A 17,581-nucleotide genomic window follows, 5' to 3' on the forward strand; every position below is an offset into this window, starting at 1 on the left:
GGCAAATCGGTTTCAATAAAAAGCCACAAGCACTAAGATCATTCTAGGATACACTGTTACTTAACACTCCCAAAACAGAAAGCCAGAATCCGTGTTAAGCAAAAATAGTTCTAATTGTCTTCAGACTTTTTTTTTTTTTGAGCCTGTGGCATGCACACTAGCTGTACAGCCAGATGAATTTTTCCACTTAAGAGGATGCATTAGCCATTAGCACAGTATGATTAAGCTGCACTGGCATGCACGAGGTCTTCACGTATCAGGTTAGGAAGCGGAGGCTGACTCTAATTATGTTGTGCAAAAGAGCCAATCAACGGCTGTCCCTCTTGTCTTTGCTACATTAAACAAACGTCCTCCTCAGTCAATACGCGGCACATCCCGCCGCCCGACACTAATCAAATGCAGAACACATCGCAGAGCAGCCCGTATTGATCAGGACCGCCACCACACTGTTCGCGCAGGCTCGGTTGTTTTGAACAGAGGCTGCAGTTTCATGTGTAAAAAAGTGAGCAACGGGGAAGACTCTGTGTTTACTCTGGTGCTTTTTGATCTGTGGTGGTGATTCTGGGCCCGGGCTGAGTTTCTCTGCTCTGGGCGGTGGATGGATGAGAGCCTGCTCTACGCAGCAGGGAAGCCACAACATATCTAGTTACACACAGGCGGCGCTGACTGGCTGCCAATCCGTCTGAAGGAAAATGCTACTAGGACAAACTGTTTTTTTCTTACAGATTCCAATTCCATCAGCTATTATTACTTCACTATCATTAGTGGTCGCACTGTTTTTCACTTTGGGAAAAAAAAAAAGGAAAACATTTGTGTTGCTACTACTATTGATTCTCAGTGCGTGAGGAGCCACCGTGCTGAATTATAAAGCGCCTCTGTCTGACGTGGGAGCCTCGTGGCTCGCTGCAACATTGCGTTGAATTTTACAGATCACATGCTGCTCGTCAGACTGACCCTGTAAACACAAAACAAGGCGCCCGGCGATCAACAGACACCAGCGTATTCTCAAAGATGCTGTGGTGGAGCGGCTCCAAATTCCGAGAATGCGAGGTTAGTTTTGTGAACAGGCGATGTGTTGTTTTCCTCTGAAATTCAAATGAGGAGTCTCGGACTGCTTTCCAGCGGCAGAAAATGAAATCATCCTTGGTGGTTTTACAGCATTTCGTCTGTCTGCGACGACTGGATTTCTAGTGAATAAATCTCTCCATTGCCGAGAATATGCAACCTCCAAAACACTCCCATGAGGGAGAAGTCTGATGTTAGTGGTGTTCCCCTATTACTACAGTGTAATACAGCGCATAAGGCATTAGATATGGTTACACCTAGCATTCAGAACACCCGCTGTAAAAAACAAATGTCGTATTTCCATAATATTCCATACAATACTACATTCCTACTAAGCTGTTTACAGGGCAAATTAAAATGACTTTTCCATAAATATTCCTTTTTACATTTGTTCAACCACTTAACTGAAGGTTGCCGTTGGTTTTTAAGTCTTTCACAATGTTTTAAAAATTAGTGCGTTTCCCTTTCTGATTAGAAAAGCGGGCTTTTCTTTTGTGCATGCGTCTCTACCCCAGCCCTGCAAACTGTTGCCTCGGCGACACAGAGCTGATCATAAACAGACAAGAGGATGTGTGTTGCAAACTGTGGTAAAACCCCTGATTGACGCACGCACGCACACATGTCCAAAGAATGCTCCTAACACCCAAATATCAGTATATGCCATGTCTTAATGAGTGTCTGTTTACGAGACCCATATTAAATGCAGAATACAGTCATGCTCTCTGTAATAATGGAAAACTAGTGTGCATGTGGACATAGTCAATATTAGATTTGAGTCTGTGATAGTGTCAAATAACAAATGGAACACGTGGGAGAAAGTGAACAAAAGACAGAGTGTCAGCGTGTCGTATTATGTAAACATAAGGTTTATTGCAAATGTGCAGTCGTATCCAAACACCATAGTGAACAACTTGTTTCCAGGATACTTTACAGCAACAATACCGTTATCTTTACAAAAACACATAGAAACTTTAGCACTAGCTTCTCCCTGTGAACTGTTACACATGGTCCTGGTTTGCTCGGCTTCTGTTGTTGTGTCAGTAAAAAAACAAAAAAAACAAAAACAAAAAAGGCAAAGTCTTTGGTAGCTAGAAAACAAACAACAACAACAACAACAACAACAGAGCACAGTGGGAGGAAATGTTTTCCTCCTTACTACGGACAGGCACTGGTGTCATGCCATCGTTTTCAAGTTGGCATCTTGAGCAAGAACTGGACCAGATACTGGACGACGCTGCTAAAAAAAAAAAAATCAGGAGTGCATCTGCAGCGACGAAAATGCCGCCGTCTTGCTTTGCTCGCCATCTCCACCGCTTCGGGATGTTACAACTCTTATGTACATTGTAGTTTACTGTGAGGAGCTAGGCAGACACGGTGGGCAGATATGCCTGCCCCCCCCCACAACAGATTACAAAACAGACTCTTTTAAGACCACTGTACAATACTCCTATTTTACAAACTGATTTTTGTTCAGAATCATAAACAAAAAACAGGAGATATAGCAGGATTAACTTCCCCCATAAGCAGCAAGCCCCATCTGCAGAAAATACAAGATTACTATTACATCAGTCTGCTACAGCGATCCACCAGCTCTAGTAGGCTACGCTGCGTTTACCTCCACCTCTGTTGCCTTATAGCTTATCCTGTTGATTATTCTTGTTATGCTTAAATGTACATGAACACGTGAGCAATACATTGTAGGTACAGGAAAGTCCTCGATATGTGGCTGAAATGTGCGGCTGGGAGAGTCCTTGAAACTTGTACTTTGAGATCGGACAAATCCACACGATGGGGCCCTTCTTGTTGAGACATGGAGGACCGTCTCGGATAGGCCTCCCCTGGGTGAGCAGGGAGCAACCCGCCCCCCACACACACACACACACACTTTCCAGGTTAGCGCCTGCAGGGCCAGCCCGGTCGACACCTCCTCACACCCATCTCTGGAGCAAAGGGTGTTTTGTTGGAAGGGTTCGGCTAGGCAGGGAAAGCCCCCCCGACTGTCTGAAAGCAAGCGCTCGTCGGTGTCTAGTCAGCCGCTCTCTATATTTCTCAGCGCTTTTGTCTACACGGAGACTACGACAAAGAGTTGGACGGTATCAGAGGACGGGCCTGACACCGCACAGGTCAGAGCGTCTCAAGTTCTGGTTTGTGCTTATCAGAGTCAACAGTTCTTTTGTGTCCCATCGATCATTTGCAGCCCCGATGCTTCGCCTTCGTTGAAGTTTCGAAGGGGTTCTCGGCGACTGCGGTTTTTGTAACACTTCATTCAAAATGGAGGTCCATTACTGTTAGGAGACAGTGGCTCTGCCCGCCCCAAGGCAGAGCCACTTACACAGCAGAGCCAGTGCTGTGGATGAAGGTCTGCTGCTGGTCTGGGGTCACCTGGCCGCTCTGATTGTCCAACAGCACGTCCGTGGGGATGCGGGACTGGAACTTCTCCAGCTGCTCCGGACTGGCCAGGTTCTTCAGCAGGTAGTTCTCCCTCTCGAGCTGGTTGTTCTTCTCCGCCAGCTCTTTGATCTGCTCCTTGAGGATCTCCACCTCCTCACGAACTGCGTACATCAGGTGGTTCTTGACAAGGTCCTGTCATGAGAAAGGAGAAGAGATGGATCAGTTTTGATGAAAAAAACTAAACAAAACAGAAATGTTCAGACTCAGGCTGTTGTGATTTTGCCATCGGGGTATACATTCTACAAGTTTGACTCAAGGGTGTTTTAAATAATTCTGTGTGGCAAAAACGTTATCAGCCGCTGCTTTTTGGACTTCCTGCCATCCTCTTGCACTTGTTCTCTACATTGTCACATTAATAAAGCATGCGCTGGCCTGCGCTGCCTTAACATAACAGGGACTTCCCAGAGCATTCATAGAGAGCAGGTTTTGTGCAGAATGCATTGGGAAAACTGCGTTTTAGGGGGAGATCAGTGGGTTATGATGTTTCTATCAGGCCAAACTCTTAAGGTAAAAGAGACTATCTGAAAGCTTGCAGGTTGATGCAAGTCAGAGCCAATGTGGATCTACTGGCCATTATAACTTGCTTTGAATAACCTCATCAGGTCATAGTTAAATGCAAAATGTGTACTGTAAAGTGCAAGCTGTGTCTCTACGGTGCAAACTATGTCTGTGTCTGTGTCAGGTGTTTGTTTTCTCAGCTTACCATAGCCTGTTCGATCTTGTTGTCGATGGCCACAACGCTAGCACCAGAGGCACTGCAGGAAGAGAGGGAAAAACAGGCCGTAAATTAACAGTTCACAGACTTCACAGTCAACTCAGTCCCAGACTATGACCACATCTAACACTTCGGGGCTTCCTGGACTCGTCGGCTCAGGACAATGAAACAGAAAGCTTGCACAACAGAAAGGAAAACCGTTCACTCTGCTGTTATCTGGTTTGTTTTTTTTACAAGTAAAATCCAGTTGATTGCTCTGAGTGCAGGATAGGCTGTTATGTAGCCTGTGGTTTCATGAGTACAGAGTGTACGAGGAAGTGGCAGAGCAGCTCAGATATGTGCTCAAAGTCCAAATAAACGGCAGCAGCAGAGAGAAGAAGAAAACACAGCTGGGTACACAGCGTTTGGCTAGAGTTTGGTTATTACTACGAGCATGATGCATTTTTAAACGTGCTTTTATTTTGTAGTACTGGAGAGTAGGCGATCATTTATTTTAGTTCGTAATTCGCAACTTTTCAAAATAAATGCACATTAATTAAATAAAGGCTTTAAACTGAAAGGAAAAGACTCTGAGCCGATAAAGTGTTTATACAAATACAGTCGGGTTGTGTGAAGGCCTGCATGAGAAGTAGACGAGGCTCGTGCTTCGGTTTATGACCGACCCAAAAAAGAAAACGCAACATTGTCGAAATGTATACTTCAAATGTGCCATTTCTGTGTCGGATATTTACCTGTTGTCAAGTTTGACCGAAACGACATCTCCTCCGAGTAGCGAGGAGAAGAAAGAGATGGAGAAGTTATGCAACTGGTAGACGGCCACCTCCATGGGTGTTTTCGCGAACATCTCCGTGCTCATGTTGAGTACCAGACTCGTTTGGATTATGTTTCTCGCCACGTTTGCGACCGGGTGGTTCAGCTGACTGAGTATCCGGATTTGTTTGGTCCTTTAGTAACGATGCACTGACTCGCTGCTGCTGCTGCTGCTGCTGCTGCTGCTGAGGTGCTGTGTCGGTGTTTGAGCTTCGCCGGTTTTTACAAGCGACTGTCTGATGCTATTTCTGCCACTGGCCGCTATTTGAATGGCTTGCCTCCTGACGTCATGTGACGCGCGCATACATTAGTCAAATGAGTCGGCGGGTCAGATTTTGTGCTGCGTTCTGGTACAACTGGAAAGAAACCGGTTTTTGGATATGGGCCGTGCGAGATTCTGATCAAAAACACTTCAGTGTGTGTGTTTTTCTTTTACATTATATACATGAAGGGTACATGTCAAACTCGGTCACGTACTCAGTTGTTCTGCAGGCTGGCTTTAGTTTTGCAAGACTGACGCTACTTCTCAGATACAGCACCTAGATTTACTCAGAGGGACGTTGTTGTTGTTGTTGTTTTCGTTTGTTCCCTCCTGTGTTTTGATGCGATTGTGCAGAGTACAAGATAAGCCGTTAAATATGACGCAATAGAGTGTGCAACACCTCATACTAGATTCATGCATTTTGCAGAATGAACGACACTACTGCATGATAATGACATTTTAGGCTACTTTCACTAGGATTTAAATGCAATCTCAGAACCTTGTGTCACCGATGTAAATAAATGCATTTAAATGTACTTTAATTAGCATTAAAATAAACGTTTTGAGGGTTTTAGATGGGCTATCTTAAAGTAATCCCATCTTTTCGCACTGATTTCTGATTGTTATCATGTGATTGTTACAGTCAGAATGATGGATCTAATCAACAAAAATAATTTACTTAACAAAACAAAAGTCAGCAAAAACTGCGATTGTTTTGCTCGCATTATAGTTCACTAGTAGTAAACAAAAGGCCCGAGTCGAAAAAAACGATTGTATTAGGAGCGCCTGAACGCGGCGCTCCGTCTGCCCTCCTCCTGAACTTCTGAGCTGCTGCTGCCTTCTGCAGTTAACCCACAGACCGAAATCCGCACTCATTGCAACAGTCTCTACATCACAACAACCAACTGAACAATCGGAGGCCTGCACAGACAAGTCACTCGTGTTGCTCATCAATAAAACAAAAACAAAAAAACAAAGTCGATTTGGTCACAGAAAGGTCGCATGTCGTGAGGATCTGTGTCACCTGATGTTCACGTGAATCACAACTTGTTTATTAAGACTTATTTTCAGAGTATCCTGTTTCGTTGGATGTATAAAGCCTAAATTAAATCATTTGCCGAGGGGAAACTTTCAGGACTCAAAGTTCAATAATTCCACAAACTCTCCCTGAAGTTTTCATGTCAATAACATTTTGTCCCCATCACTTAATTACTGTTTGTTACAGTTCACGGTTTAACTGCATGTCCTGTACCATTTGCACATGTGCATATCTACTCTGCACAAATGTATTTTTCCATCTTCACTCCCGGTAAATTTCCCCTCAGTCAATGTCTGAACTCTATCGGCCTCTAGTGGTGAAACTGCAGAATACACCGGCCCACAGGGACATTATTTATGGCCGGGGCTTTGTTCACGGACACAATGTTTACTATGGAATTTTCCCTGCACTTCTTCCTGGATCGACAGATCAATGATTCCAGGTTGTTTTTCCTGCTTGGGAAACATATGGAAAATTCTCAAGGACGCCCGCATTCGTGTTTTAACTACTCTAACACGTTATGAATTATTTATATTCATTTAACACAGCTCACATGCCATTCTTGCTTTCATTATTTTCTTCTTCTTTTTAGTTTTGAAGTTCATTCTCATGTGTGGACTTAATTAGAGCAAAGATGTTTTAAGGCAACGCAGACTGTCTCATATCCGCTCACTGGAAGGGCATGGGTCAAGAGCTGAAAGCACTGTTGTCCGGCGTATCAACTTTTGCACTTCAGATGGTCTTTTGAACTTACTCTTTACAATGTGCGACCGAGGCTCCTGCAAAAGTGTAGTAAACAGTTTGTGGTAGGAGCCGACCACAGACTACAGAGAAGAAAAACATACCTGCTGTTATCTTTATGTTTTCTCCCCCCCACACGCAGCATTTTCTGCACTGACTGCGGCTGTTATTGAGCAACAGCCCTTGTTTTCACTGAGGCGTCCGTGCAGGTTTTAATAGCGCTATTGTAATTGCTCAGCGCCTCTCAGCTGTCACATTATGTTCCCTTTTGTTGTTGCAATTATCTGATTCAATACTGACTATAAGCCAATTAAATTTCTATTAGCGAGCCTCTTTTGCATCGTAATTTTCCTTCCAAAACACCAACGCCTTGTTTGAGCATTACCAGTTAGTCATAACAACTTTTATGGAAATTCTCTCCTGAGTGGGTCCGACACTAGAAGCCATTGCGTTTGGTTCATATATATGCCATGATACCCATATTGTGCACTGTAAATTAGTATGAATAATGTTTGGAAAAAGAGCGCCTTGGTTTTCCCCTGAAAGATCGCACAGGGAAAGAAAACTTGCGTATAGGGCCCTCAACGTTCTGATCTTTGCACAGTAAACTAAGGTCGGCCACGTTTTTCGGAGAAAAAGGACTTCTGTTACATAACAACACAATTAGAGTGGAAAGGCTGACTTTCTGTAGGCCTAACAGGGCTAAGCAGAAAGCACACTGACTGGGTATTAGGGCCCATAGTGGCTGTCGTCTCAGATTTCGTGCTGTGACCGTACAGCTGCCAGGTTTAATATCAGGCCCTGTTCTGGTGATGAGGGGCTGGTGAATTACCTTGCCCCGCTGTGATAGCGGTCCCATTTAGGAGGGGCGAGTCGCAGCGATTGCCTGTGGCTCGGCTCAGATGCACAGATAGAAACTACAAACAGCGGGGGGCCGCCGTGCTGGGCTAAAGCAAAATACACCTAATGAGCCACATGCAGTAAGAAGAGGACAGTGAAAAATAGGATGCCTATGACCTTCATGAGTTGCCTGCTTTAATCACAGTTGAACGACTGCGTCAACACAAATCTTACCAAGTGAAATACACGCAAAAAAGGCAAGGTAGTTAAAAATGGATCCAAACTGTTTAAGTGCCACAGGCGCTGACCCACTGCATGCTGCTTTTTTAAAGTCATGATGTCCCCCATATTTCTCAGGAACTCTTATTGCCTGACCATGTTTGGCGTTTGCCAAATCCAGTGAGTCACTCTAAAGCTAGGCGATGGGCCACGGTTTCCATCAGATGTCCCTTGTGCAAGAGCCAACCGCGTTATATAATTCTGTGATTCATCTGCACCAATGGCTGAAGAATAGAATGAGGTTGAGACACGCCGCCAACATCCTTTTGTTATTCTGTGGTTTTGACGCGCAGAATTCAAGATGTACACAATACAGCCCAATAAGAAGACGAAGAAGTCCGCAGAGAAATCAAAACAACTCATTTGAGATAACCTCTGGGTCAGAAAGAGGCCTTTTCTCTTCTTTTTGCTGTTTCCCATCCGCACTCACACAATTAGGAATGCATGGCGTGTGTGAGAGTGTGGACTGAGAACACACAGCCCTGCCATGGGCTGCAGCCAGAGGCCGTCTCAGAGGAAGCTGTCAGTGTGGGCAACACGACTGGTTACAACCAATGAATACTGAACACTCTGCATACACCAGGACACCCAGCGGCAGTCATCATTATCACATCACCTATGAGTCTCCTGAGCCATGAATAGAAACAAGACATATGGCCTTGGTCTCGCTCATGAGGTTTTTCAATAAATTTAACAGGATGTCAATTTCTGCCCTCGGATTGCATGTAATATTACTTTATGCGACAGGCTACATCAAACATGCAGTGCATGCACAAGATGATGACAGGGCTGACATTGTTATCCACGGGCGGGTAGAGACATCACTTCGCCTGCCTTCGACACTGTGCGCGCAACAATGTACTTATCTGTTTGATGAATTCATCATTAGTGGAAATTGGATAAAAGATGACTTTCGACATCACAATCTGGAAGGTTTACATCAGAAAAATGATGTGTTACTATGGCATAACATGACTTTTAACACACTGGATCTAGAGAATTGTTGCTTCATTTCTTGGTCTGTTTTGTTCTCTGCTTGGCAAAGACCGAAAGTTATGAAATTCACAGTACTGCTTCACTTAGTGTGGCCATACACATGAACTATAATCAAAGCTATTACATGACAAACAAAGCATCCAAAACCCAAACCCTAACCCTACACTGCCGATATCATCCATCTTTTCCTTGATCTGTCAAGCTGTAATGCAAAACATCCGTTCAAACACAAGACAAACTCTCTGACTATCCCCCCACTTACCGCCGATCCGGCCTCTTGAACAGACTCGGTGAGTAAGGGGGCGAGTAGCTCATTGCTCTCTCAGGAAAGCTGAAGTGCTGGTAGTGACAGCAGAACCTGTGGGGCGGTTCGGCCAGGCGGAGGGCGCACACCGTCCTGGGAGAGGGTGGCATAACCCCAAAATGAGGAATTTCAGCGGGACGCGTCTGCGACTGTCCCATCTTGGCTTCCAAATGAAGGGGCTGTTGAAGAGGCAGGAGCCCTTTGACTGTTTGCTCAGTGCTCTGCTGTTGTTTGTTCTCAACAACTGTGTTCTCAGAGCACAAAGAGACAATGGAGCACTGGCGAGCACCTCTGGATATGCAGCCATAACTGTGAGTGCCATGCTCAGACTGGCACTTGTATGATGCGTCTCCAATCCAAGGGAACACAATAGCTCAGAGTCACAATGAAAAAGTGATAGTTTCCTGAAAGGGAGCCAGTTGTTTCATTTCAGCACGGCTGTGTGAGTGTCTCTTTCAGGCTGTCAAAGCACAACATCTTTCTCTAAGCGTACCTGAAGGGAACAATCACCATGCCTATCACCGCATCTCATTAACCAGTGGTATTTGTGTAGTAAAACGACTCAGTTGGGCCATTCTTCCATGATGCGTAACAAAAATCTCTCCATATATCGCAATAGACTTTCCACAGCAGCCAAACAAGGGCAAGCATCATGGTATCGCACTGCTCACTTACATGATGTCTTGTGTTGGAGCCCCTCGCCACAGAGAAATCGTACTACTGCTCTTAATTTATATGTAAAATCAAGCTGAGGCAGATGACTTAGCTCAGTGGTTTCTTATGTAACGTTCAGATTATGCGCGGGTCGTTCACAAATCCCCTAAACACTTTAAAACTACGATTAAGTGGGTTTGTCAGTTTCAGTAAGCCGTGTTTGTCAGCAGGAGCGTAATTAACGTGTTAATGTTTGGAGAGCTGAGCCACTCCCGTCACGATTAATTGCAAGCTGCTTTCTAGTTCTGACAGTTATGCCCAAATGTCTCACACCTCTGTCTGCATTTTAATCCATTTGAGGTTTTTGACATTTGATACTGTACACAAAGACGGGCTGTGGTGTTACATGACAAACAGTTGTGTAAAACCAGTTTCTGCATGCTGTTTTGCAAAGAACTATTCTTTGATTTGTGACATTTGCATATTGGCATTTATCTTAAGATGACATTTAATACTATAATCTCTTGTTATGATTAAAGAAGAACTTCGGAGGACAAAAGTAGGATTAATTAAATGTCAATCAAGGCTGCCCTGAATATAAACAACAATCAGAGTCTACAGTTTAACTTTAGAAAAATAAGCATATTATTTAAAGATGATGAGATTAACATATAGTAGGGGAGAACGGGGTAAGGTGAGCCAGTGGGTAAAACGAGACACTGTCAGCATCTGGGTAACATAAACTAAAGTAGTCATGTGACCACAAATTAAGGAAGTGCACGTGTGGTAAGCAAACCAGAGCAAAAACAAAAGGAAGAGTACTGTCGATTGTTAATCTTCAATGAAAATGTTAAGTTAACAAACATGGCTTTCTTAAAAACTCAAAATTGTTTTATTTTATGTCATTTTTATATCAGTATCTGATGATGGCTGTTTACCCCTGGAGGCCTCATTTTACCTCCACACTGAGGCAACTTGTGCCATAGGACTACTTTTTTTTTATTGCTCATTGCTCTGAAACATCGTAGTTAGATAACTTGTTTTAACTCCCATGGGTAGACAACATCCTGAGGTATATATAGTTACTATTTTTTGAAACGAATACACTTTGGTTTCGCAGTTAAATAAGCAAATGCGAAAAGTGGCTCATCTTACCCCGTCCTGCCCTACAGATCATTCCCTGAAGGGAATATTGCCACACGTCTTTTTAAGTCAACAATATGCCGTTTTTATTTCCTCATTTCAGGTTCACCCAGTTCAGTTTCTCACAAACACGGCTCACAACGATTATTCAGGTCATTTTCCTTTTCACAGCAGTTCAGCTGCCTTTGAATGGGCACGGGGAATGGATGTCTTGTATTGGGCATGTTTACACCCATCATGTCAGGAGCGATATGTTTCGAACCGAGAACATTTAATCCTATTGTATTAAGCTTAGTCATTCAGACTCAGGTGGAAGGTTTTTAAATTCTTTCTTTTTTTGGCCTCTGTCTCCAATTTCAAAGAGGTTTTTCATTGCTTTTTCAAAGACATCGAGCCAGTTATGTGAATTATTTATATTATAGTCATTCTTCTCCTTAATGTAGTACTTATCTTTAGATATCCAGACGTGTACAAGTACTTTTACAATTTTTTGCCTCCAGCAAGGGACAAGAGGAGCTGAACCCTTCCCTCTGATGACAACAAGGGCTCACATTATAGATTCTGTATGCCCGTCATCTGCGAACCGCTCTTGTTTTTGTTCTTCTGCCACACAAGCGGTGCCACATAATTACACACCAACAGACAATTATCTTCTCCCACACATGACCAGTATTGTCTGTAAAACAAAAACACGGGAGGGAACACACGCACTTCTCAGAGGAGAATAGCGAGGAGTGTTTGACAAGGCAATTTATTTCCTTGAATCGCTGGAGAAAGGGTGCAAATAATGCGAGTAAAGAGAAAAATGAACGTGACCTGCGCTGTTCATGATAGCTGTAATTTCACACATCCTGTATGTATGAAATTACAGTAAAACCAGGTTCCAAGCCTGATTATATGTTACTTTAAGGCTTTAAAAGCTACTACATTATGTCATGAACGCAGCATTACTATGAGTCTGAGCTGCTGCGTTAAGCAGTTTGGCTAAATGTTGGTTACAGGCGCCAAAGGACCAACTTTTTAATAGGCTGTACTTAGCTACAGAAAAGGGTTTAATTATGATTTGCATGGTAGGAAACATAGAAATCATTCCTTCCTCTCTACATCCCTGAAGGCAGCTTTTACGCAACCAGAGGACAACACGGGCAGGTGTGTGTGTGTATGTGTGTGTTTGCTCACATCTGCACTTTTCAGCATCTGTATTTAGTCCATTAATGTCTCCTTTGTTATGTAACATCTGCCTGGGTGACATGTTAAATTCTGTGCAGTCACCCGCCGAGAAGAGACAATTTAATTCCATTTCTTGAGCCAACACGAAGACCCACTTGCATGCTTTGCCTACCACAAATTAATGCACCTAATTTCCGTTCATATAAAATGATAATCAGTTCATTTACAGTGGCCTTTGCTGACACTACTAGCAGTTTACGGCAGGACAAACAGTACTATAGCAAATGGTGCTGCGTGCAGTACATTACAGTTAACAAGCTTGGGGACCTTGCAGCATCTGGCACCAGGCTGTGATTCAGCAGAAATCAGACAGCCTCAGGCCATAATGTAAAGATTTACCTCGCGCTATAACGGGGAGAACGTCCTGGCTAAATTTACCGTGAAAACACTGAAGTAGAGTGAGGACCCAGAGGAGTGTGTTTGTGTGTGTGTGTGTGTCGCAGTATGGTGAACCCTTTTGACATGCCACATCCATCCCCCCCCCGAACCCCACATCCCCCTAGAAAGAAATAACAGTATGTTCTAGGCCATATAGGATTCCCATCTGTGTTTTAGTGCAAACATGTGTACACATAAAGACTCACGCACGAGACTGTGTGCACTGGAAGATAAGGGATTAGAGTCTGCCGGTGTGGATGCAGTTAAGTGGTCTCGCTAATGGCTCCATGGATGCGCCACAAAAGGTCGGAGGTGAGGGACTCAACTGACCGTGCAGTGTTAAATAGCAGTGAACTTTGTTATTAGCCGTGTCAAAGCCCTTCGACTCGATTCGGGTCGCCTGGTTTACCGCAGACCTTTACGACAGAGCTGTCCGATTGCTCATTATTTTTTCTGTCCGGTGCCGTGTGCACCAAAAATCTATGTGCGTATCTATTGTAAAATCTGTGTGTGTGTTTTTCAAACTAGAAAAGTGGGTTAAAGCTCCTCCTTATAAAACGTGCCGTGTTGACTTGCTCCAAAGTTTTCATAGTAGTACTCAAAAGGCTGGATGGCTGCCAGTTTGGATGGCACCTGTGATAAATACACTGTTGGCTGGATCACGTCCCAGAACAAAAGGTTACAGAGTTCAGTGCCATCTGTCTTTATTCATCTGTCTATATAACTGTAGCCTACAGTGTACCTCAGCTGTTGTAGATGGTGCGGTTGTGTGTATCTATGTCTCATCTGAGTTTCCTTCGGCAGGAGAATGCTGACATCGGACGAACGGATACAGTACATACTGCACCGAAATCCATCTCAAGACTGTCGCGACACTGAGATATAGAAGTCGTATGCGCTGTCAAGCAAAGTGATACTAATATAGAATTGTTCTCCGAGGCAAAGTAAAGGGCTGTGCCGTGAAATCAGCTCTGAGTCCTCTGTCGGGCTACAATGTGCTGCACGTGGACATCAATACCTCATAATAAAAAAAATGGCTTGTTTATCAGAGGCAAAAAAAAAGGCTGGCAGTGAGGAGGTTGGCAGCATCTGTGCTGTTAGTAAAAATAGATGCTGCCAAGCGATGGCCAAGCATCTTTAAGGCACGTTTATGCTCAGCGTGAGATAGAGAGGACGGGGCGCCCCCAGGAATGTTTCATATGCGGGCCAGAAGGGGCCACTGAAAATCTTGGGGGTGGCCACCGACAAGCATAGTTACAATAACGTCATTTCTGTATTTCCGTACATGACCCAAAGCATACCCTGCATTATCGTCGACTTTAATTAAGTGAATGGACAACATGCTGTACTGAAGAAAACCATAAACTCATTATTAAATCGATTACTGAGGTAACAAATCAATGAGAAGCGGGGTCATTTTCTCATAGTCTTACACACAATCAGACTTCTTTTTGCAACCAGTGGAGTCGCCCCCTGCTGGACATGAGAAAGTGTGCAGGTTTAAGGCACTTTTGCATTGGCTTCACTTCTCAGACCCGGAGGCTCTGTCCACTGTTTCAAACTCTGCAGCTATCTTTCAGTGAGGGATGAGAAGAAGAGTATCTTCATAAAAACTAATAAGTATTTTCAGTGATTCACTGACGACAGAAACAGCATAATTATATTTTCCTTTCTCACCTTCTTCCCCTCGCCCACATATAATTTCCCCTTTTCTTTCTCCTCCAAAGTATCCCTCACTCTGTCATTACCACCACCTTTCAATCTGTTCCTCCCTCCTCCCATCTCCCCACTTTCCCTCATCTTTTTCCACAGCTTGCAGCTGTGTGACCCAAGTCACCAGCAACTGGGACAACACTGGAGGGAACCGGGCCCTCGACGAGCCGCCCCCCGCCGCGTGTTTGTGTGCTCGCTCGTGTTTTTGTTCGCCCGTGTGTATGTTGATGCATGCGGTTGGCCGCACGCTTGCATACGTGCTTGCTCACGCACGTCTGGCCTCGTCAGCGCGATCTGGATTTAACTGGATGATAAGCACCCTGCTAACGCTCGCTGTCAGTGTCATCCAAACACAGAGTCGTTCCCACAGACTCCTGCAGGCTCCTCCGCTGAGCATTAAAGCCAATCCTTTGTCACCTGCGAGATGACGATGGAGCAATGACTAATTTCCCACGGACAAATTGAGACAAGTCATTGGCGGTCATTGCCGAGGGAAAGTGCATTAACAGCCACAAGAATGAGGATTGAATGTTCCCTCCTATGACAAGACAAGCAGATATTTCAATAACGATGTACTAGTAGAAGTATAAATCATTAATGCAATACCTTTTATTGGATTAAAGCTTAGAATTGACTTGACATGTTTTATTTGTTTCATGCATTTTGTGTTTTCTTGTGCCATCTGTCTATCAGCTCCTGCCCTGCGGTGCCTGGCATCCCCAAGACTTGGCATTATCATTATTATTAAGTCTTACGATAAATCACGCCGGTGAACTCTTGCTTCGAATATATCAGTCTTTTCCTTGTAAAACCACTTGTAAAATCCCCTTTCCTATAAAGTCTGTGGCCTCATAGATAGCAGTGACCACAGATGCATGTCTAATCAGTTCTCACATTAGCCTGAGGAAGTTTCATCCGCCTGCCATCTACTGATCTCTACAAGCCAAGCAAATCATATTGTTCTCTTTCTACAAGACCACAGGAATGATCATAATTCAATCAGCTCTCCACACAGCATGCGCTGACTAAAGCCATAGAGCTGTAAATATAAACAGTGATGATAGAACAACATGCAAATGAACTACTTGGGGGTAGCAACTGAAATGTATACAGACACTGGCAACGTGAGAATATATAGTACGTCTATAAGCGACGACGGTGCTATTCAAAAGTGTTCAAAGCAGAAATAGGACTTTGAATGGAAAACAGGACACAGACCACTTCTTCTTGGGACTGAATGTACTGTCCAGATCGTTAATGTTCCTGCAGGGATCTTTGTGTTTTAACTTGGGGCTACACTATTCAAAACTTGGACTGAGTGCAGGCACAGCATCCTTGCAGCTGGACCTCCAGCCACGTTGTTTTCATATGTAAATATGAACATAAATTTAGCCGAGCCTATAGATTGCGTTAAGACCATTCACAGACCGCTCTTACTGTCCCCTCCTCAAAAGGGGGACCAGATATAACTCAAAGTGCAGCTGCGAAGTGGCGCAACGGAGAATTCCCATATATTCCGCGCCTCGTATAACTCACCACTTCTAAATATTCAATTTTGGAGTCTTAAAAAAACCACAGGGACAATAGGACTGCGCAGGCCCTCAGAGGTGCACTCTGGAAACAGAGAGGAGGGCTCAGGACGGAGAGAACATGGTGTACAGAATGTTTCCTCAGCCTGTCTGCGTGGTGAGGATCCCCTACCGACAGAGGACAGGCCGAGACGGACGGGGACGGGACCAGATGTTCGGGCCCCCGTTTTGCCGAGATCTTAAAGAGAAACATGCAGCAGTTTAAGAGAAGAAAGCTCTGAGAAACCTTAATGAGAACTTTAGCAATTTAGGCGGCCACGTCTCCTGAAGGAGAGAAACTGAAAGGTATATCCAGATGTCGGCCACCCGCGTGAAGACTGTAAAACAAATATGCTCAGGCTATAAATGCACATGTTGCATCATAGTTCACACTGCTAAATTCTGGAAAGTTAATGAGGAGTTATTAGTGTTGAGTACAATGCACTTATAGTAAAAAGTAAAAGAAGTAAATACAGCCTCAAAGTCGATTTATCTGTTTTAATAAATCCCTGATAAGGTCTTAATCCGTCTAAGTGTTTTAAAAATGGTTGACTCGTGTAATAACATAGCACTACCTAACATGAGACATCACTGATGTGAAAATAATTAAGCTTTTACAGCCTCCTGTTCATAAAATGTATATTTTTTATGTCGAAAAGTATTATTATATTATGTTCCTTATGAAGCAGTAATCATTTCATTTAATTTTTATTGTTCATTTTACAGGGACAGCGCACAATTAAAAGTAATTGCACCGGAGTGAGCTGGCAGCTCGTTTTCCCACGGCTCGTAAACAAAAGAAATTAAAATAAATAAAAAATAACAACCGTGGGTTAATGCAATAACATGGTACATGCATACATCTATATAAATAAATACACATAAATCATTATCGCTTTCCCCAAAGCTGCAGAAATGAACTTTTGTCTTACACAATAATCAGCAGAATAACTAAATGTCATCCTCCTGTCATGCTGCGTCAGCGTGGACACTATCTTTAGCCATGTTATAACACTACATGGTTGTCCTTTCCTCATTCCACACTCACTGTTTTTTTATGGTTCATTCCCACATCTGCCCTGAATCTTAATGCATGCCGGAACAAAACTAATCTGTAACCGATGACATGCAGTTACACAACAAACTGCAGGGTCAGTACGTGTGGTATATATGTAACAATAAACTCTGTGACTTCACCAACAGTTTATATAAGTCTGATTCAACTGCAGAGTGTCTTACATGGCTACTGATTAACTAAGAATGGTTCACTTGCCCCGTTTCTGCTGTGTTGGTGATACGTGTGTCCTTGTCATATTTTTACTTTCGGTGACAGTTTGATGATATTTAGGTGATGTTTCACTTGGTTTGGTTAATGTACGTCTATTACCACTCG

General features: G+C 43.7%; 1 protein-coding gene across 2 annotated transcripts in view; it reads right to left on the reverse strand.

Moving 5' to 3' along the window:
• Positions 1-1,913: 1,913 nt before the first annotated feature.
• tsc22d3 (TSC22 domain family, member 3) overlaps positions 1,914-17,581 on the reverse strand; it is a 37,209-nt gene continuing 21,541 nt past the window's right edge. Inside the window, exons 1-3 of one of the 2 annotated variants that reach the window (XM_084353070.1) lie at positions 4,963-5,291; positions 4,220-4,271; positions 1,914-3,648 (exon numbers count right to left, since the gene is read on the reverse strand). In XM_084353070.1, coding sequence (XP_084209196.1) covers positions 3,394-3,648; positions 4,220-4,271; positions 4,963-5,087 — 432 coding nt within the window. In that variant the 5' untranslated portion in view covers positions 5,088-5,291 and the 3' untranslated portion in view covers positions 1,914-3,393. Of the gene's footprint in view, positions 3,649-4,219; positions 4,272-4,962; positions 5,292-17,581 lie in introns of those variants that run through there. The other variant, XM_084353069.1, reaches the window with a different exon arrangement.

This window comes from Pagrus pagrus (genome assembly GCF_965226575.1).
Source record: "Pagrus pagrus genome assembly, chromosome: 5".
Classification (NCBI taxonomy): Eukaryota; Metazoa; Chordata; class Actinopteri; order Spariformes; family Sparidae; genus Pagrus; species Pagrus pagrus.